Consider the following 22565-nt stretch of genomic DNA (forward strand, 5'->3'; position numbering starts at 1 on the left):
CACTCCAGTCAAAACGGGATCATCTAAACGAAACAGAGAGTAGTGTATTTAGTTCTTTTCCATTTTAAATCCCCTCCAAGATAAGGTTTATTTTTTAATAATGTAGGAAAAAAACTCACTAGGTTCATTCGAACTTACAAGGGTTTTAACTTGTGTTTGTAGGATTTGTGGGATAAGGAACTCGATAAGGGATCAAGCTAGACCCTGTTAGATCAATGATCATTTAGTCAAGTGTCATACACATAGGAATAGGGTACCTTTAGAGGTTTCGCCTTAGGTTTCAGATATATTGTAATTAAGTAGTATTTTTTTAGAGATTATATTTTTAGTTTAGTCAACTACATTTGAGTTAAGGATCATGTTGTAATGATTATTTGAAATAAATTAGTAAAGTCTTTTTGGAAAATTTCTGACTTTAGTATGATATTAGACCAAACCAGTTCAATTGTGACACTCTAAACTCGGACTTGGTGATAGGGTCGGGTAAGGGCGTTACATTTTGATTTAGAAATTACTATTACTAGGGTAATTATTGTGAATCTTATGTTTGAAAATTTGATATATTGCATTCTCATGACACCAAAAAGTAGTTAAGTGATATTAATTTTTGAGAAAGAAAATTACTAATGATATGTTAGCTTCATGAAAACCTTTGCGTGTTTAAGGTGTTTATATATATATATATATATATATATATATATATATTCTAAATGTTTAAAATGAATGAAAAATATTTTAAAAAAATCTACTAGTGAAATAGAGAAAAAACAACAAGGAAAAAATTGTACATTACTTTATATGATTTTTATAAATGTTTTAAATTATAAAAAAAAAGACTACACAATTCAAATTTCTTGGCTCTACCTTGGAGAACACTTACGATTATATACAAAAATTGGGATTTCTTGCTTGTTTTGTTTTTGTGTTTGGTAAAAGTATTTATGGGTGAAATTGAATTTTGTCTCTTTTACTCAAAAAATGTGTAAGTTAATCCTTATATGTTAGATAAAAAAGCAAACTGGTCATTTCTATTAAAAAATTCATCTATTTCTATTATAAAAATTGACATAGCTAATAGAATAACTAGACAATTATATATAGAGATCAATTTTTAATAGTAGAAATTGATGGAATTTTAATAGAAAGAATCAATTTACTTATTGATATAAGTACATGAACTAATTTAGCCTTCTTTTGAATAAGGGTTAAAATGTAATATGACTCCTAATCAGAGGAGTAGCTAGGGGGTGACAGGGGCCGGGCCCCCCTAAAATAAAAAATTATTATTTAGGCCCTTTAAAAAATTTTAAAATTTTAAATTAATAAAGGTAAAATTACACTTTAGCCCCTAAAAATATAAAAATTTGATTTAATCATTTAAAAATTATAAAATTATAGATTATAAAAAGTTAAAATTTCATCTGACTCCCTAAAAAATTATTCTGACTTCGCCTCTGCTCCTAATATAGGCGATTCTCATGATAATTTTACCTTTTTGTGTTGTGTTTTCGTTTGTTATGAGTTAAAATATTTGAGGTACTACTAATTTTGTGTGTATATATATATCCCATCTCTGAATTTTATGTCTTTTTCTCTCCTTTTGTATTAATCCTTTTAGATAATTTCTACTACATGTTCTTTTTTAATATTTTGTCTTATGCTCTAATAGAGACACGTATTTGTCGATCTTTGTTGCCCGCTTTATATTGTTACTGTTACTGTAGTCTCTCGGGTTGTATCATGTTTTGTTGGTGACGCATACTTTCATTTTCTATGAATAAATTATGCTGGAAGTCTCCAACTATGTTTAGTATTTTTTTATCATTTAATTATAAAAATTATAAAATAATTATTTAATTTATCTAATTTTTCTTTTTGGTCTAATTCTTTTAAGGAAAAGATGACGCCACAGTTATAGATTTGGTATAATAAAATATTAATACTAAATGATTACATATTTTACCAATCTGATTATAAAAAAATTGTCCATCACATTTATACATTATCTCAATTTGGTGCTGGTTATAATAAAATTCTAAAATTATTTTTATTAAAAATTAAAAATCATATAAAAACACTTAAAAATATAAAATTGAAAAATATATTATAAAAATTCTAAACACCCTAACTTTCCCTTAATTAAAGATTTATTTTATATTAAAATGATATATATTGATTTGATAAGCCATTTCCTTGCATGGGTCCCCAACAAGGAGCCATTACTGTATTGCTGAGAATGGGATGTGTTCACTGAAAGTTTTACTGCTCTTTGGTTTTGGTATTTGTGATGATGAAGTAGTAGGAAAAGAACTAGAATGAGAGGGAGTCAAGCTAGTCGGTGAATGTGGAAATAACTTTTTTTCATATTGAAAAATCAATTGCAACAATGAGCAAAGAAGTTAAATTTTCGCACAAAATCTTTAACCATCTACATACCCCATCAAACACCAACCCCAAACGTGTATAGTTTCTAATATACCCATCAAACACCTGCCTTCACCATAGAGTGTGGCTGCTGTAGTTGCCAAGCTGGTGATAATGCGATGGTGCTTATTGCTTCGGTGAGATCTCCTCTCACAAGCGGTGCATGATAGAATGGTAAAAGTAGTTATGCATATCCATTCAACCAAACAAAGAAGCCAGTTCACCATGTTGTTCTTCAACTAGCTGCCAGAGACAATATGCCGGCAACAAAATTCAGTGACGACACTATCGAAACCATTTTTTTGAAAAACGGGAATTGACTTGGATTTTGAAAATGAAAATGAATAGAGGAGTTGCCACCAATCTTTTTTGATGAGGTGTGATCGGGTCACCTCGTAAAAGTGGTTGTTTTTAATAAATGGTTTGATTTATTTAAACAACGATTTTGGTCCGCGCAAATCAAGAAAACAGGTTTGGGAGTCGGTTATGCACGAGGAAGGATTAGCACCCTCGATACGCCCAAAATTGGTACCTAGTTGATTAACTAGTGTCTTAGTGGTGAAGATTTGAAAACTTGAAAAAATTTAAAATACGATCCCTCTTTGTATTAATGTTAATTGAAAAATGATCGAATAAATTAAAACAGATATTAAGGACTCTCTCATCTCGAAGTAATAAAATGTCATGCCCAGTAAGTTAGGACACGACATCTCGAACTTTGAGAATGAGCTTGCCTTTATTAATGTATTTTAATTTTTTAAAAGGATGTTCGGTTATTTAGGGTAAACGAGAAAAGTCGAAACCCAATAAATTAGGGCACGTTTTCTCGAATTTCTTAATACCGAATATTGCCTTTATTTGCAAAAACTCATATCTCGAGGTAACAAGATGTCATATTCAGTAAGTTAGGACACAACACCTCGCATCTTCGAGAGTAAGCATTTATTTCAAAACTAGTATTGTGATTTAAAAGAATATTCCATTATTTAGGTTAAATGAGAAAAATCGAAACCCAGTAAGTTAAGGCACGATTGTCTCGACTTACCAAATACGGAATATTACTTTTATGAAAGAATTATTTTAATGTATCGAGTAAAAATATAATGTGATTTATAATAAAACGTAAAAGCAAATTATGGTATTAATACATATAACAACATAATAATAGGTGCGACGATTGTCAATAACAATAATATGAGCAATTATAAAAGATGAAATAATAGCAAGGCTAGTAATATGTAAATACAAATGTATAAGAAAAATGAAATAAGCAAATACATAAAACTATAAAACATAAAAAATAAAAATGACAATGATAATGAGAATGATAACAAGAATAATAATAATATAAATAATAATAGTAGTAAAAATACTAATGATAATAATAATAGTCATAATAAGAATATTAATGATAGTAATAATAATAATAATAATGGTAAATAGAAAGTAAAAATAAAATAATATAATGATAGTAATAAAAGTAAAAAGTGATGGTAATAATAATGGTAATAATACGATAATACAAATAATAAATGATTTAAAGTTTGAAATTATTTACAAGGATATAAATAAATAAATGATGAAATGATAATAATAAGAGTAGTGATATATAAATAAAATAAGTGTGCTAAAATATACATATATATACTAAATTAGTTGATATATAAAAAAATAACGTATAAGTAAATACAAAAAATAAAATAAAATAATAATAATAATAGTAATAATACAACAGTGATAATAATAATAACGAAATAATAATAACGAAATATTAATAATAATGTATTAAATGGTAAAAGAATAATAGCAACAATAATCTTAAAAAGATAATAGGAACGAAATAAGATAATAATAATAATATAAATAAAAATAAGAATAAAAAGATAGTAATAATAGTAATAATAATAGTGATAGTAAAAGGAATAATAATAGCAGTAATAAGGGCGTTAATAATAGGAATAATATAAATAATAATATATGTGTATGAAAAATAATAATTGTAACAAAAAGAAAAATAATAATAGAAGTAGTAATAGTACTGATATTAGAACAAAATAAATATAAATATAAGTATAATAATAATAGTAATAATATTTATAATATATGTTTATAAAAACAGTAGTAAAAGGATGTGTATGTATAATAATAATAATAATAATAATAATAATAATAATAATAATAATAATAATAATAATAATAATAATAATAATAATAATAATAATAATAATAATGGAAATAGTAATAAAATGGCATTAAAATAAAATAAATATAAGTATAAGTATAATGATAATAATAATAATAATAATAATAAGGAAATGATAAAACACTTAATTTTAATAATAAAACATCAAAATAAGGAAAAAGGATTGAATTGAATTTAAAACCGAAAGTTTGGGGGGAAATTCAAAATAAAAAGAAAGGGGAGGACCTATATGAACACGTGCATAACATGGGGGGACCAAAAGGAAAATAATCCCCTTCCCCCCAAAACGCACAGTTTTAGTAGGGACAGAAATGAAATGAAAACAAAATTTTTGGGCCAAAATTAAGAATAAAGAAAGATTTAATTATAAAACTAAAAAAGCAGAATGACCACATGCGCAAATAGCCCCTTTATCGAAAACACGGGGATCTTCTGAGGCGGGTCGGGTCAGTGCGCGGGTCATGAGGCAAAACGACGTCGTTTTGGGCGTATAAGGCCAGTCCCAAAACGACGTCGTTTTGGTGGCCTATATAAATCCAATTTTTTTTAAAAATTCATTTTTTTCTCTGTTCCAAAAAAAAACTTCTTCTTTCTCTTTTTTTTTTCTGCAGAGGTCTCTGCTCCTGCAACGTTTCTACAGGACTACCACTTGGCCACCAATCACCAAACCACTACACACGGTGGCCGAAAAATAAAAAGGTTTATTTTTTATTATTTTTTTTGTATTTTTTATGTTTATAATAGACGTATATATGCAAGGAAATAGATTCGAAAATAGGAAAATAAATAAAATAAAAGAGGAAACCTTGACAACGAATCGTTTTCTTCTTCAACTGCTATCTGTTTTTGATTTTTTTTTTTTGTATTTGAACACCTACTGTTTGTATTGATAATCCTCTTTTTTTTCAAGAACCCCTTTACATTCAGTTTTGTGTGGCTTTATAGCCAATTTCCAAACACTGTTTTTTCTATTGATCTTGCGTGTTCTTCCTTCTTTGCAGGGTGGTGGTTGATGGCAGAGCAGGTGGCTATCAGAGGATGCACATGGGGGCAGCGGCGCTCCTAGGGTTAGGGTTTTCTGATTTTTGCCAAAATTTGTTTAGGTAGTGGGCCATAACTTTGGGCTTTAGGGTTTTTTTTTATTTTGGGTTTAAGTTTAGGCTTGATGTTGTAAATAATTTGAAGTTTAATTGAGGCCTGGTCAAGTTTGGCCTATTACATACACAAGCAAAACAAATAACTAATTGATTTCATTAGTTTAAGTCCATCAACAATGGGGGAAAGCAATAGTTGAGCTAAGCCTTTCTTCGTAGCATGAAATAATGTAAGTAGCTATAGATATTATGCGTGTCATTGTAGCTCAAATGCTCAAAGCTAAATGCAGGTTACGTGTATTTGACACCATCAATTTAGGGTGAGTTTGGATAGACGGTGCGTTTACCTACGCTTAGTGTAAAAAATAGCGGTGACAGTGAGATTGGATACTGTAGCGATACTATAGCGTGAAATAAAAAGTAAGCTAAACGCACCGTACCGTCGCCCCAAACCCACCCTTAGTCTGCTTGCACCCTCCTAAACATTTTCCAAGGGTAAGAAAGTGTGGTTTTAAGATTAAAAGAATGACATTACTGCCCTTATTGTCTCAGTTACTATCAATAGCACTACAAAACTTAAAACCTATATTTGAAGGTGGTCTATTATATTCAAATAAAAATCACCCATAAAAGAGATTTTAACGAGAGAATGAGTAACAATAATATAAAACTTAACATAATGATATGTGAGGTGTCATTTATACTTTATGTTGATATATAAAATAAATTATTAATAACAAAAATAGATTAACATACAAGAATTAATATACTCATTTTTGAATAGAAAAATAAAATATAATTTAGTTTATACTATAAAGATTTTTATCATACTTTTATAAATTTAATAATTTTTTTAACATCAAATTACTTAATTGAAAATAAAGCTGAAAAGGAAAAAACTAAAGTAAAGGAAGGATATAGTTGAAAGAAACTAAACCGTTTACTTTGGGGTGTAAGTCGGTTAAACGGCGAGAATTTTACAGTAATCTGTTAGGGGTGAGGTAAATAAAACCTTTTTTTAAAGTATGAATTCACGAATATTTTACCGATAAATCAAGTTGTATTTAACAAAAAAGGTAGTTGCATTTTTATCTTTAAGATTTTCTTTTTCTTTCAATGGTTCAGATTAATTGCTTTTAATCAAACGGTTGATATTGTTTGGAGCCTATTTAAATCTGATTTTAACGAGCCTTCTTTATAATTTTCCTCCACCTATATTTATAGTCATTTTTGTTTCTGATTTTGGTTTTTCCTAATAGCCTAATAAGAAAAAGAAACCGATTTACTACCCTTTTGCCTTTGTTCCATCGATTTCTAGAGCTTCATGGCTGAAACCGCCTCTAACTCCGCCCCTTCTACCTCTACCACCGCCGAGGCGCCAGCGCCTCAAGAAACCAAAAAGACCACCGAGGCACCAGTAAGATGGGCCGATATGGAAGACGAAGCTTCGGAAGAACCGAGCACTTCATCGGAAGACAAAGGTGCGCCGGAACTCGGAGTTGAAAACCTAAAAATCGATGAAAGCAAAAAGATCAACAAGTTCCTCGACGAACCCGAGGACTCCAACATCAAAGCCGTATCTATCCCTGACCCTAAATACTTGAGCCTTTTCCTTTTTTGTTCGACTGAGATTTAGGGTTTTGACTTCTTCATGTTTTTGTTCGACTTTTGCAGGTCACATCTGGGGAGACACCATACACTTCAGCATTTACGTTTGAGGAATTGAATCTGTCCCCTGAATTGTTAAAAGGGCTATATGTTGAGATGAAATTTGAAAAGCCTAGCAAAATCCAAGCTATTAGTTTACCAATGATTTTGACGCCTCCTCACTTGGATTTAATTGCTCAAGCTCACAATGGTTCTGGTAAAACCACTTGCTTTACTCTTGGAATGCTGTCTCGTGTTGATCCGAATCTAAAAGCTCCTCAAGCACTTTGCATTTGTCCTACTAGAGAACTGGCTATTCAGGTTAAGTTCATGAGATCTTGAATTTTTTGAGGTACCAATGAAATCTGGGTTTTGGTTTTGATGTTAAAATTTGGCTGTGTTTTCTTGCAGAATTTGGAAGTGCTTAGGAAGATGGGGAAGCATACTGGGATAACATCAGAATGTGCTATTCCAATGGATAGTTCCAATTATATTCCAATTAATAAACGGGCACCCGTTATCGCTCAAGTAGTTATTGGTACTCCTGGCACTATTAAGAAGTGGATGTCAGCAAAGAAATTGGGTGTGAGTAATGTGAAGATTCTTGTGTTTGATGAAGCTGATCACATGCTGGCTGAGGTAACTTTTGTTTTGCTGGTTTATCTGCTTCTTGTTTTGATGAAATTAGAATTTGTAGTGCCTTGTTCTCAGTATTAGGAAAGAACAAATTGTTGCAACTTTAGAATTGTAACTAAGTCTCTTTATTGTGGAACATTGTCTAACTTTACTTGTCTATATATGAATTTGTGGCTACCTGATTTTGGTTTGGTCAGCTGTATAGGTAGAGACATGTGTTTGTTAGTGAATCATGTTATGCATATGAGAAGGTAACTTGGGAGTTATCTTTCTAGTGGTATGTGATATTCATGGCTGCCTAAGCAATTGTTTGCATTTTCAATTGATTTGCAACATCCAGCGTGTAGCCCTTTGGATTTTAGGTGGAGGTTGCAGAATTTTTACTACAATGCTTTGTCTATTTTTCGTTTTATTTGAATATTATAGCTTTTGAGCATGCTTGTGGGAATTCCTTGTGTAGGTTTTCGTGTCACTGTAATTAAGAATGTAAAGCATGACAAGAAGAATAGGGTTCAATTAATAATAGTGAAGTGTGATAAGAATTTAAATTTTGTGAATGATAGGATTGGTAGGCCATTAAAAACTCCAAAAGATATTTCCTCTTTTCTATCAATCTAAAAGATGTTTGCTTGCTGTATTCTTTTAATTTTTTGTTCTGGGAAGTGTTTGTGAGGGAGCATTGAGGAGGATTGGAATGACTTTGTTTGTTGATGATTGATTTTGGAAGGATGGACATTTTTTTAATTATGTAGTGCAATCATATGATCCAACTATTTGACTAGATTTCATAAAATCATTAATTTGCTTATGTACGTTTCTTTGCTGCAGGATGGTTTTAAAGATGACTCCTTGAGAATAATGAGGGATATTGAAAAGATGAGTTCTCACTGCCAGGTTTGTATCAAAGATGTCTTGTAAATTTTATTTGCATGTGGTGTGTCAACTTTTTTCTATGTAATGTCTTAAATTTTCTTTATCTAGTGGGTGTTGGAAACGTTTTATGCGTCTATTATTATTGAACTATGACATAAAATTGGTGGTTCTATAAGCTGTTATCAAAGAAGCCTATACTCAGACATGGTTCAGGATGAAGAGTGATGGATTATAAACTAATCATTCTGCTTGTTTGGTAGATATCAATTTTTGATCTATGCCAATGCATTGATATTGCTAATTTCTTGCTCCAAATGGACTTGCATATGTATTATTTGTCTATAAAGGGCTAAGCCTATGGGTTAAGAGAATAGGGTTAATATCACAACCTAGTTGCATGCTGAGCATTGAAGAAAAATGACTGGTTGAATACATTTTTCTGTGATGCATGCTTAGCATTAGTGACCAATGACTGATTGATTACTTTCTTTTTCATGCTTGGTATTGGGAAACATTGACTGTATACATTTTTTGAATCAATTTCAAGGTTCTTCTGTTTTCTGCCACATTTAGCGACACTGTGAAGAATTTTGTCTCAAAGATAGTCAAGAGAGATCACAATCAACTTTTTGTTAAGAAGGAAGAACTATCTTTGGAGTCTGTGAAGCAATACAAGGTGAATGTTCCAGATGAACTTTCCAAAGTTATGGTGATTAAAGATAGAATTTTAGAATTTGGAGAGCGCCTAGGGCAGACTATAATATTTGTACGCACAAGGAATAGCGCAAGCATGTTGCATAAAGCACTTGTTGAGTTTGGTTATGATGTTACCACAATTCAAGGTGCTCTCAATCAAGCTGAACGAGACAAGATAGTCAAGGAATTTAAAGATGGTTTGACTCAAGTGCTCATTTCAACGGACCTCCTTGCCCGGGGTTTTGACCAACAACAGGTATCTCTTTCTCCTCTATGAGTTGTTTTGCTATGTACAAGGTGTATTATCCTAATATTGTATTTGCCGTCTACAAGTTGTATTGTCTAATATTGTATTTTTCTGCAGGTTAATTTGGTCATCAACTATGATCTTCCTGTGAAACACGACAACCGTGTGGAGCCTGATTGTGAGGTTTACTTGCATAGAATTGGCAGAGCAGGACGTTTTGGTCGCAAGGGTAGGTTTCTGAATGAAAATGTCATTTCCCTTAAATGAGGATACTGTTGCTTCCTGCTGCCTGATAAACCTGACTGGTAGCTAGATTTGTAGTTCTAATATTTCAGCTTTTTCCAGATGTCCCAATTTTTTTTCTGTTAGACAATGTTTGTATCAATGGCATTGAATAATTGTTTTGCATATGAAAACATTACTTGAAGAACACATCATTCAGGGTCATGTCTGTCTGATTTGCAGGAGCCGTGTTCAACTTACTCTGTGGTGATATGGACCAAATGATAATATCCAAAATCGAAAATCATTTTGACAGCAAAATAGCAGAGGTAAAGCCCTCCCTGTGCGTGGTGCTGGTGCAAGTCCATACATTTTTCTTTTTTTGTTATCATATTCATATGATTGCTTTCCACAACATCGTTCTTGGATGGTAGGTTCCTGACTGGAGGAATGAGGAAGACTTTAGAACTGCTCTCCGGTCAGCCGGTTTATTATGAACGGAAACCTTCTGTCAAAGCTATCTTGGTGAAATGCTAGAGAAGAGGAACAAACAGATTGTGCTTATAGTATGCTGTATACTCGACTATTTGTGCCCGATTCTGTTGGTTTGATTTTCATTTTTGTTAGTTGCACCATGTTTTAGTAAGTTGCTGTATGAGTATTTGAGCGGAGGAAAAGGGCATAAAGTCATATGTGGTCTCAAATTGGATGCGAAGTGGGGGGTATCGTGACGATTTCAGTGGATCCAAATCATATTTTATAGTATGTAATTTATGTTCTGAAACTAAAATTTGTAATTTGCCAGCGGATTTTCTTGGTTCAAGTTCATGAGAAAACAGGATTTCGACTCGGTATGTTATTTGTTTTCCTCTTACCAGAATAATCAACTATTGCCGCTTATTACCGTTTGTAACACACGATGATTGAAAGCAGAAGGTTTAAATATACTAGAGGTTGTGCTCCTTTCAAATTTAAATGTAGTACTAGTTTAACTTTGGGACATTATTTGTCTATTTGGTTTTCTAAGTTACTTCCGTTTTTTTGTTTCTTTGAAAAAGGTAAAAATTTATTTCTAAAACAATTAGAATGTGTTCGGAGTGAAGATATTCATTTTTAGTAAGGTTTATCAATTTTTAGATAGTAGCATTTAGTCTTTTCAACTTAGCGAGGTTTTCTATCCTATTCTTGAATATATATATATATTATATTAATCTTGAATTACTTATTGTAGGAACATATTTGAGTCGCACATGCATGTATTATATTCAAAGTTGTCCATCACTGAGTGGATTTCATGGGTGATAGCCTTTAGCCATTAATCAAGAGAGTTTTTAAGATTGCTTCACGTTATTATTAAAAGTTTTAAATTTTTAAAATTAGTTATTTTTACAATATTTTTGTATTTATTAGATTTTGTGTAACTTTTTTTAAATCTTTAAATAATGTGTAATTCTAAAGTGTTGCATCATCATATTTTAACGAAAAATTTTACTCATATTTTATTTAAGGAATATCATAATTTATCTAATCAAAAGCAATATAACACTAACATAGAAATAGAATAAGGTATATTGTAATAATTATATAGTGAGAATAAAATATAGAAATAATAAATATCATGATTTGTTGAATGAATTAGAGAAGTAATAGCATTAAGTGTAAATGATATTATTACTATTCTGTTATTATTAAATGTTTATGTAAATTAAATTAAACTAATATAATTCATAAAAATTACAAAATCAATATATATGTAGAAAATTTTAATATTATAATTAAAAATTTAATATATGAATATATTATTATATATTTAGAATAGTATTATAATATAATATAATATAATATAATATAATATAATCCAATAATAACATTACAAATTTTATATCACAAAATAATATTAAAATAATTTAATTCTTTCAAAAGAACAACATAAATGAAACAAGAGGCTTACCATCATTAACGCTATAGCTAGCCATGTTGATTGCGGTTCTACTGGTCATTATTATTGGAATCTCAAATCTTTGTTTAAAGTTGGCAATGTTTTTCTTTGCTTAATTAAATATTTGGGGTTTGGTCCTATTTATTCAACTCTTTCTTTCCATTTGCTTCATCCCTTGGGTCAAATACGAATGAAGTTGGCATTGCTTTTCTTAATATATCTGTTTCTATCAGCAGGGGCTGTTAGAAATTTTTATAGGGTTTAAATTAAGTTATATATTTTTATGAGAGTTGAATAATAATTTTACAACTGTATTGATTCATATATTTATAACTTTCAAAAGATTTAAATCGAAATTCTAACATTTTGGGACTAAATTATAATTTTATTATATATTAATTTAAGAAGAAATAATTTTCCACGACAAGGGCACTTACATTTTCTATTAACCTCTATACGATTAGAAGCTTGCAATAATATAATGTTACATTTAGATTTCAAGATAAAAAAAAAAAAAAATCTTTTTTGAGATCTCAGTTTAAAATTAGCCATTTTCACAACGTGAACGTGAAAGCAGTCGTTTAGAAAGGATGATTGTGAGGGACTATTTAAAAAATTAAAATTAATTTTCTTCATGTATAATATAAAAATGAATTTCACGTGAACTTATGTATGCCACTATTCTCTTCTTCATAAATACAAGTAAATTTTTTTTAGTTCCTTTGAATTTCGGGTGAAACCAGAAGAGAATGTTCCTAGTTTAACAGTAAATTTAATTTTTATTTAAAAAACCTAAAAATAGTATTCAAAATTATTCTAAATATTAAAAATACTATTAAAAACCTATCTATCAGCGTCCAAAATTTTATTTATAATATTATTTTTTCTCTTTCTTTTCTCTATGGTTTTATCCGGTTCTCCTTCATGAACGAACCAACTTTGATTTTTCCTTCCTGACTCATCACTGATACCGTCGACTATTGTTGGCGCTTAATGAAAATTCTGACAAAATCGAAAGAATCTAATATAAATAAGTAACTATCTTATCAAGCCATTAAGAATAAAATTATATATGAAAGCATACTTGAATTTATTATTTGAGATTTTTCAGAAGGTTTGATCATTCAAGAAAATAATTATTTTTCTTTTGTATTTTCAGAAGAGGATGGAAAAGAAATATGAGATATATCTATTTCTTGGAGACCATTCTCTTTTTTTTTAAAATAATTTATTATTAAATCAGGTTTGGGTATTTATAAATTGACGAAGATCAAATTATAAATACTACTTATAATAACTACACATTATTTCCATGACACTTTAATACCTATGATACTTATAACATAATTGGTCACTTAATTTTGTGTCACACTTTAAAATAGCATTATACATTATATGTGCCCATAATTGAGTATATTTGTAACAGCCCGTTTTTAGTGAAATCAGAACAATGGTTTTGGGAACACAAATTTGACGTGAAAATATTTATTTTATTACTATTTTAATGTCTACAATATGTTAATAGTGTTGTATAAAAATTTCGTTAAGAAATTTTATTGCTTACATGTTTAATTTGGTGAAAAGGACTAAATTGAAAAATATGCAAAAGTAGAGTTCTATTAGTTAAAAGGGATAATTTGCTATGAAACTTTAAAGTGAATGGATTTAAATGGTAATTTTACCATTCATGAAGTTGGTGGACAAATATGGACCTAAAATGAAGTGTTTTTAAAAGTTAATTAATAAGGTTAAGTTAGTAAATTGATAAATATGTTATGTAAATTAAAGAAAACAAAGATATCATCTTTGTTGTTGTCTTCTTCCACCAATTATTGACGAATAGAAAGCCATTAATGGGGTTTTAAAGCTTCGGTTATATCTCCCTTACATGTAAGTGAATTTCGGTTCCGTTTTTAATGATTTTTATGTTTTCAGAATCGTTGTAGCTTAATCTAGCTAGCCCAAAGACTAGTTTGCAAAACTATTAAAGGGTTAGGGCTTTTCCATGAATGTGTTCATGTGATTTTTGATGTTTGATGGAAGAAAATGAATCTTTGTTGATAAATAAACAACTTTTGTAAAGTGATTTTTATTGAAAATGTCAATAAGGGATTTATTTGTAAAATGTGTAAAAATACATGGTGAAATTGTGAAATAATGATTTGTATGAGTTGCTATGGGTTTATATAGAATTCGAATAGCATAATATGTGAATGAAATTGCATGAATTTCAATTTACGGGTTTAAAGACTAAATTGTAAAGAAGTTAAAATATTAGGGGTAAAAGTGTAAATTTACAAAAGTATGTATTTTGGATTGAATTGAATAGAGTGAATATTAAATGGATTGAATTTGCTTATTTAGATCAAGTTAAGCCTCGTACTGATCTAGATCGAGGGGAAAATAAAGTATCAAACTAGTCGATCCTATTTCGTTGTTTTTGTGATCGAGGTAAGTTCATATGTTTAAATAACATTTTAATGTATTTGATTTAAATGCCATTATGTTATTCATCGTATTTGTCACGACGAAAATCCAATGATGTTACGCCGACTATTGAGCCCCATTTGAACCTTAGGAATATATATGATACAAATGACATGTCATTAGGGTTAGCATGTTACGAGTGCTGGTCCTAAATGTCCTACCGATGGTTGAGTTCCAGCATTTGTTGCGGATACTCGTCAGCTTGTGTGAGAGGCATTGTGTAGCTATATTCTGACTATCATCTTGTATGAACAAACCCATTTATGGCTCGAGTGAGCATTTATGTAAAGGAAAAGGAAAGGAATGGTTTCGACCATGTATTTAGCACAGTTTGTGTGAGCTTCCCGTATATCTGATATTATTCTAAGTGGTTCGACGGGCATTAAAAGGGAAAGAATGGTAAGTGTACCGAAAGCTAAATTAAGAACTCATGAAAAGGTATGAAATATTGATAATCAAAGTATAAATACTTATGTTTATGTGAAGTATTATTTAAGTGATGTTAAGCTCATGTACTATACCTTACCATGTGATGATATTGTTAAGTTATGTGTTTAATCACTAACTTGGGTTGTTGATGATACCTAGGCTTGTGTCAAGCTATGTTGGATTGATTCATGTCTGTTTTTATGATTATGCATTGAATGGTAAGCTATGCTCATAATTTACTAACTTACTAAGCATTATGTGCTTACGACGTTTTTCTTTCCTATGTTTTCTAGATTATTGGAAACTCGATCAATTTGGAAGCTCGTCAGAGACCTATCACACTATCGAGCTACTATATCGATATATTTTGATGTTGTGGTCATGGTTATAATGGTATGTATAGGTGAATAGTGTTTGATGAGATAGTTGTTATGTTTGGCTTGTAAATGTGGTAATATGGTTGGTAAACTTTTGGCATTTTAATGCTTTGATGGTTAGTATGGTTATGGCCAAGTGAAAGTATGTTTGAAAGACCAATTTGGTATGTTTTAATGTGATTTGGCATGTGGTCATTGCGGTAAGTTTGGTAAGAAAATAGGTTCGAAATGTATGGGTAATGAATGACTAAATTATGCATATGTTTAAGCATATTTGGTTGTTGTGATTGAGGTGCCTTTTGGGCATATTGGTTGTATGGATAAATGACCTATTGAATTGGTCTTGTTATGCATGTTTTAGGCATGTTTTAAAGGTTTGATTGTATGTGCAAATGGCTTGTAGGTGTGTGCTTGATTTGGGTGAATGAAATGGCTTGAATTTGGCCTATTTCTTGTTCACACGGCCAAAGATACAGGTGTGTGTCTCAGTCGTGTGTGACACACGGCCATGCGACATGGCTGTGTGTCCCCTGTAGGTTTCAAAGGGTTGCAAGTCAGACAGTTATATGGCCTAGCACACGGCTTGGCACACGGGCGTGTGGCTTGGCTGTGTGACCCAAGTCAGAGAGTTATACGAGTACAGATGTGGGCTGGGACATGGTCGTGTGTCCTTATTTCGAATGTTACATGGCCTGAGACACGGGCGTGTCTTTCTACATTCTCTTAAATGTGTAGATGACAAAGTTTCACAGCTATATTCCACGGTTTGATGTTTCATAGCATGCTACAAACTCTGATGCCTTAGTGGAAGAAGCTACAAGTGTCTGTTTGTCACTTTTCCAGGATATAGCTATTCCAATTAACAGATAACTATAGCCTAATTTAACTTTCTTGCTATCTTGGCACCTAGTGAAGTCGGAATCAGAATACCCTATGACTTGTAAATAATCTAATCTCCTATAAGTGAGCATTTAATCTTTTGTTATTTGAAGATACCTCATAACCCTCTTGGCTACTATCAAATGGTCCATACCAGGGTTGCTTAAATATCTACCTAACATCCCAGCAATGTATGCAATACCTGGAAGTGTACATACTTGAGTATACATTAGACTCCTAAAAATTGATGCATAAGAAATCTTTTGCATTTCCTAAATTTTAAGGTTATTTTTAGGGAATTGAGTAAGATTAAATTTGTCTCATTTAGTAATAGGGGTGTCATCTGATCTACAACCTTCCATGCTAAACCTTTTGAGTACTTTATTGATATAGCTTTTTTGTGATAATTCAAGAATACCTCAAGATCAGTCTCAATGTATCTGAATTCTTAAAATAAAATAGGCGTCTCCAAGATCTTTCATTTCAAAATGCTTAGATAAAAACCTCTTGTTTCATGCAATAAGCTTATATCATTGCTGACAAATAAAATTTCATCGACATATAAAACCAGGAATATATACTTACTCCCACTAAAATTGTGATACACACACTCATCAACAATATTGATATCAAAATTGAATGAGTTAATTACTTGATAAAACTTGTGGTACCATTGACGGGAAGCTTGTTTGAGTCCATAGTTGAATTTTGTTAATTTGCAAACCATATTCTTTAAGTCTCCCAACTCAAAGTTTTTTGGTTGCGCCATATAAATTGTTTCTTCAATGTTGCCATTTAGAAATGCAGTTTTAACATCCATATGATGTAACTCAAGATCAAGATGAGCAACAAGCACCATGATTGTCCTGAAAGAGCCTTTAGATGAAATTGAAGAGAAAGTCTATATAAAATCAATGCATTCTTTTTGAGTATATCCTTTAGCTACAAGACACGCCTTATACCTCTTCACATTACCATTTACATACCTCTTGGCCTTAAATATCCACTGACAACCAATTGGTTTTGCACCTTCAGGTAATGGGACAAGTCCCCGAACTTTATTATCTTGCATAGACTTCTACTCTTTTTGCATGGTATCAATCTACTTTTTAGAATTAAAAGTTTTCATGGCCTGATTAAAGTTGATTGGATCATCTTTCATCATTCCATTTTTATCATCACGCCTTTGGAGAAATACAACACAATCATCTAAAATAGCATTTCTCCTCTCTTTCATGGACCTCTTTATTGACACTTATTCTTCAGGTTGTTAAGTTTTTTCTTTTAGAAGAATTACCTCATATTGAATAGAGAGTTTTTTTAATATTGTCTTGTTAAGGTTGTGGATTCATTTCTTGATCAATGATAGGTATGAGAGTTTGAACATTATCAAAAGTGATAGCAGTAATTGAGTTAGAATCCAACTCCTCCTCAAAAGTAATGTCTCTAACCTTATTTCTCCCTTCAAACTCATCATCTTTAAAAAATGTTGCAGTTCCTATCTCAAAAATATTCCTAATTGTAGGATCATAAAACTTATAGCCCCTAGATTGCTCAGAATAACCAATAAAGTAGCTACTCCCTATTTTAGAGTCCAATTTCTTTTCATGTGGCCTATAAGACCTTGCCTTAACTAGACATCCCTAAATGTGAAAGTGCTTTAAACTAAGATTTCGACATGTCCAAAGCTAATAAAGTGTTTTACAGTTGCTTTAGTGGGTATTTTATTTAGAATGTAAGCTGCTGTAATGCTTCTCCCTAAAGGGACTCAGGTAAGGTAGAATGAGAAATCATGCTCCTTACTAGATCCTTAAGAGTCTTATTTCGTCTTTCAGCTACACCATTCATATTAGGTGATCCTGGTATGGTGTACTGTGGGATAATACCGTATTCCTTTAGGAATATTGTAAATGGTCTTGGACGTTGTTCACCTAAGCCATCATATCTACTGTAGTATTCACCACCATGATTAGTTCTGATGTTCTTAATCTTTTTGTTAAATTGATTCTCAACTTCAGCTTTATAGGTTTTGAACATATCTATAGACTGTGATTTCTCATGAACGAGATATAAGTATCCATAACGTGAGTAGCCGTATATGAATGTTATGAAATATTGTTAACCATTCCAAGATGATATAGAGAATGACACGAAAATATCAATATGAATTAATTCTAAGACATCTAAAGATCTGTTGGCACCCAATCTATTAGTTTTGATCTGTTTTTCCTTAACGCAATCGACACAGACATCAAATTTTTTGAAGTCAAGGGACTCTAAAATGCCATCAGACACAACGCGCTAAACTCTACCTTTTGAGATATGACCTAAGCACTTATGCCATAATGATGCTAAATTTTCCTTATTTAATTTGCTTTTAATACCACGTGATTCCACATGCAATGTATCATTATAGGATGCAACAATTTATAGCAAATAAAGGTTGTCGAAACCATTTTTTTTTGAAAAATGGGGTCGACTTTGGTTTAGAAATTGAAAATGAAAAAAAAGGGAGTCACCACCAATCCTTTTTGATGAGGTGTGATTGGGTCACCTTGTAAAAGTGATTGTTTTTAATAAATAGTTTGATTTATTTAAACAACGATTTTGGTCCACGCAAATCAAGAAAATAGGTTCGGGAGTCGGTTACGCACGAGGAAGGATTAGCACCCTCGATACGCACAAAATTGGTACCTAGTTGATTAATTAGTGTCTTAGTGTCGAAGTTTTGAAAACTTGAAAGAATTTGAAATACGATCCCTCTTTGTATTAATGCTAATTTAAAAATGATTGAATAAATTGAAACGGATGTTAAATACCTTCTCATCTCGAAGTAATAAAATGTCGCACCCAGTAAGTTAGGACACGACATCTTGAACTTTGAGAATGAGCTCGCCTTTATTTAAAATTCATGTATTTTAACTTTTTAAAAGGATGTTCGGTTATTTAGGGTAAACGAGAAAAGTCGAAACCCGATAAGTTAGGGCACGTTTTCTCGAATTTCTAAATACCGAATATTGCCTTTATTTGCAAATATTCTTATTTCGAGGTAACAAGATGTCATATTCAGTAAGTTAGGACACAACACCTCGTATCTCCGAGAGTAAACATTTATTTCAAAACTCGTATTGTGATTTAAAAGAATGTGCCGTTATTTAGGTTAAACGAGAAAAACTGAAACCTAGTAAGTTAGGGCACGATTTCCTGAATTTCCAAATATGGAATATTGCTTTACTTTAGAAAGCACAATTGTTGTGTCGAGTGAAAGACTAATGAATTATGATTTTATGGCCAAATGAGAGAACAAATTATAATGCTAATATGTGAAACAAAGAACGTAATAAACGTAATAACGTAAATAACGATGACAAGTGCAAAATAATCAATAAAATAAATAATGGGTTAAATAAAAGCGATAAGTGAATAAACAAAATTATTTGATAAGATAAAAAGAACTCGAATAACAAATAATAAAAAGCTAAACAAACAAATGTGAGAATAATAAAAAGATTAAATAAAACAAACAAAAAAATGATAATAAGAATAATAATAATAAAACAAGGAATAATTATAATGATACCGGATAATACTTTAATAACAATGATATGGTAATAATAATAGTAATAGAGAACAACAATACATTAATAATAATATATGTTAATAACAATAATAAAAATATGTAAAAAAAGGAACAAAAATATAGTAAAAATGATGATAATGTGTTAATAAGAATAATAGTAGTAGTAATAATAAAAAGATAATAGTAATAAAAATAAAAATAAAAATAAAAATAATAGTAATAATGATAACAATAATAATAGTAATATAACTAAATAATAATAATAATAATAATAATAATAATAATAATAATAATAATAATAATAATGTAGTAAAAAATGAAAATATAAAAAATGATAATAGTAATAGTACAATAACAACCATAGTAGGCAAATAAAAAATAAAAAATAAAAAATAAAAAAATAAAAATAGTGGTAATAATAGTAAGACTACAATAAAAGAGTAAGAAATAATATCATGTAAATGATGATGATAATAATAATAATAATAATAATAATAATAATAATAATAAATTAATTAATTTAATTACAATATTGAAAATAACAAAAAGGACTAAATTGAACTTAAAGTAAAAGTTCGGGGCCAATTCGGAATAAAAATACACAGGAAAGGACCAATTTGGGTGCGCGGATAACAAGGGAGGGCCAAAATGGGCAATATCCCATCCTCCCAAAACGCACAGCACCAAGAGGGACCAAATTGGAGATCAAAATAAATTACAGGGCTAAATTATAAATAATGAAAAATTCAATTTCAAAACGATAAAAAGCGGAGGGGCTAAAAATACGATTAGCCCCTTCATAAAAAACACGCGGATCCCCTGAGGCGGATCGGGTCGACGCGCGGGTAGTCTTAAAACGACGTCGTTTTGGGCATTTAAGGCCAGTCCCAAAATGACGTCGTTTTGGGGGCCTATATAAGTCATTTTTTTTTAAAAAAAACCCATTCTTCATTTGTTTTTAAATTTTTTTTCAAAAACTCTCTATTCTCTCTCAAGGCCCTCTCCCTCCAGCCAACCTCCAGCTCCGTCCGCCGCCGTCGCCAGCCGTCACCAGCCACCACGTACGGTGGCTGAAAATTCAAAAAAGGTATTTTTTTGATTTTTTTTTTGTATTTTTTTACGTATTTTTAAAGAACAATGTAAAAATATCTATGTATCCATGTTAGTAGATAAAAAAAGAAAATAAAATAAAAAAGAAAAGAAAAAAATACCCTTTTAACTTGATTTATCCCCGAATCTGTTTTTGTAGATTTCTATTTGCTATTTGAGTTTCTCCTTTTTGCTATTCGATGTCTACTATATTTTCCTTTTGTATTTCAAAAAAATGAACCGAACCGTACATCTGATTCTTTGGTGGCTTATATAGCCCATTTTTTTACAAGATTTCTATTCTTTATGCATACTGTCTTTTCTCCTTTTAATTTTTGCAGGTGAACGGCGGTGGAGGCAGGGGGCAGGTGTGCTACTTGCACTGATGATGGGATAGGGCAGTTGGCCGAATGCCCTTGAAAAATCTGATTTTTTCTTCTTTTTTGTTTTCTGTTTGGGCTAGGGTTAGGTGTTTGTTTGGGCTCATGTAATTGGGTTAGGATAGGTTGGGTTTTGTTTTGTTGGGTAGGTTTAATTTTGATTGTTGGGCCGGGAAAAAATTGGTGTGGACAAAGGTTTTCATAAGCATTTAAATAACTAGTTCCAACAACATTCAAATTTGAAGACAAACTAAATTGATTGTTTCCAAATGAACAACAATATCCAAATTTGTCCAACAAAGAAACATAAACTAAATTTCGCCTAAAAGATGATACTATGAATGTATCTTTTAAATCCAAATAAAAACTAGTTCCTAATAACAACCTAAAATTCCCAATTGCTTCTACTTCTATCGATTTTCCAATGCCCACGAAGATGTGTCTTTCACCATCACTTGGCTTTCAGTAGCTCATACAACCTTGCATAGAAACACTTATGTGAGTAGTAGCACCAAAATCTATCCACCAAGAAATATACCTTTCTCTGCACGCTAGGCGTGATACTTGGCACATTCTTTCTTTACGTGTCTAGACTTGTTACAAAAGAAACAATCCTCTATAACTTGCAGTTGTTTCTTTTGAGCTGGACCCTTAGCAACTTTATTCTGATATTTTTTTTCTTGCCCTTGTCTTTGGAGGCACTGTCCAAATGAGCACTTTTAGACTTATCATGCTTCAACCTTTCTTCCTCTTGCACACAATAAGAAATGAGCTCATTTAGAGTCTATTTTTCCTTTTAATAGTTGTAACTAATTTTAAATTGGTTAAACTATGTAGGAAGCAATACCAAAACCATAAGAACATACAAATCCTTAGAAAGCTCGATCTTAAGTGCCCTAAGTCTTGAAGCAATATGGAACATCTCCATAATATACTCCTTCTGTTGGAAAAAATTCGATTTGAAAAAGATTTTCTTGCACAGCGAAAAATTAAAATTTTGAAAACTAACTTGATTTTTGATATTTATAGCAATAAATCTTAGACCAAAATTATACCTGTGTTTTCGAATAAACAGATCATTGATGTTTTTCAATGTTCCACCAAACTATCTTCTCTACTATTCATGCACCATGAACTACTTCGAGTGTAGGCTCAACCAATTGAATCAAAACACATAACTAGAAAAATTTTCTTTTCCTTTTAGGGTGAAAATGAAAAATTCTCTATTTTTTTAATAGAAATCGGTAGAATTGTTATTCTGGAAAATATATTTAATTGCTGAGAATAAATTCTCTCTATTTTTCGACAGAGTAACAATCTTTCAAAGTTGTGCTAATAGCTCTACTGATGCCATCTATTTATA

At 30.9% G+C, this 22565-nt stretch overlaps 1 protein-coding gene and 1 long non-coding RNA gene across 2 annotated transcripts in view; one reads left to right on the forward strand and one right to left on the reverse strand.

The window, feature by feature from the left end:
• LOC128291878 (uncharacterized) overlaps positions 1 to 22565 on the reverse strand; it is a 95618-nt gene that overhangs the window by 56923 nt on the left and 16130 nt on the right. The window lies entirely within an intron of this gene.
• On the forward strand, positions 6782 to 11018 carry LOC108465691 (DEAD-box ATP-dependent RNA helicase 38). Its single transcript, XM_017766072.2, has 8 exons — positions 6782 to 7297; positions 7396 to 7689; positions 7780 to 8007; positions 8833 to 8898; positions 9425 to 9829; positions 9938 to 10049; positions 10286 to 10371; positions 10477 to 11018. The coding sequence occupies exons 1-8, from the start codon at positions 7046 to 7048 to the stop codon at positions 10537 to 10539; spliced, it is 1506 nt and encodes a 501-aa protein (XP_017621561.1). The 5' UTR covers positions 6782 to 7045; the 3' UTR covers positions 10540 to 11018.

This window comes from Gossypium arboreum, chromosome 4 (assembly GCF_025698485.1).
Source record: "Gossypium arboreum isolate Shixiya-1 chromosome 4, ASM2569848v2, whole genome shotgun sequence".
Taxonomy (NCBI): Eukaryota; Viridiplantae; Streptophyta; class Magnoliopsida; order Malvales; family Malvaceae; genus Gossypium; species Gossypium arboreum.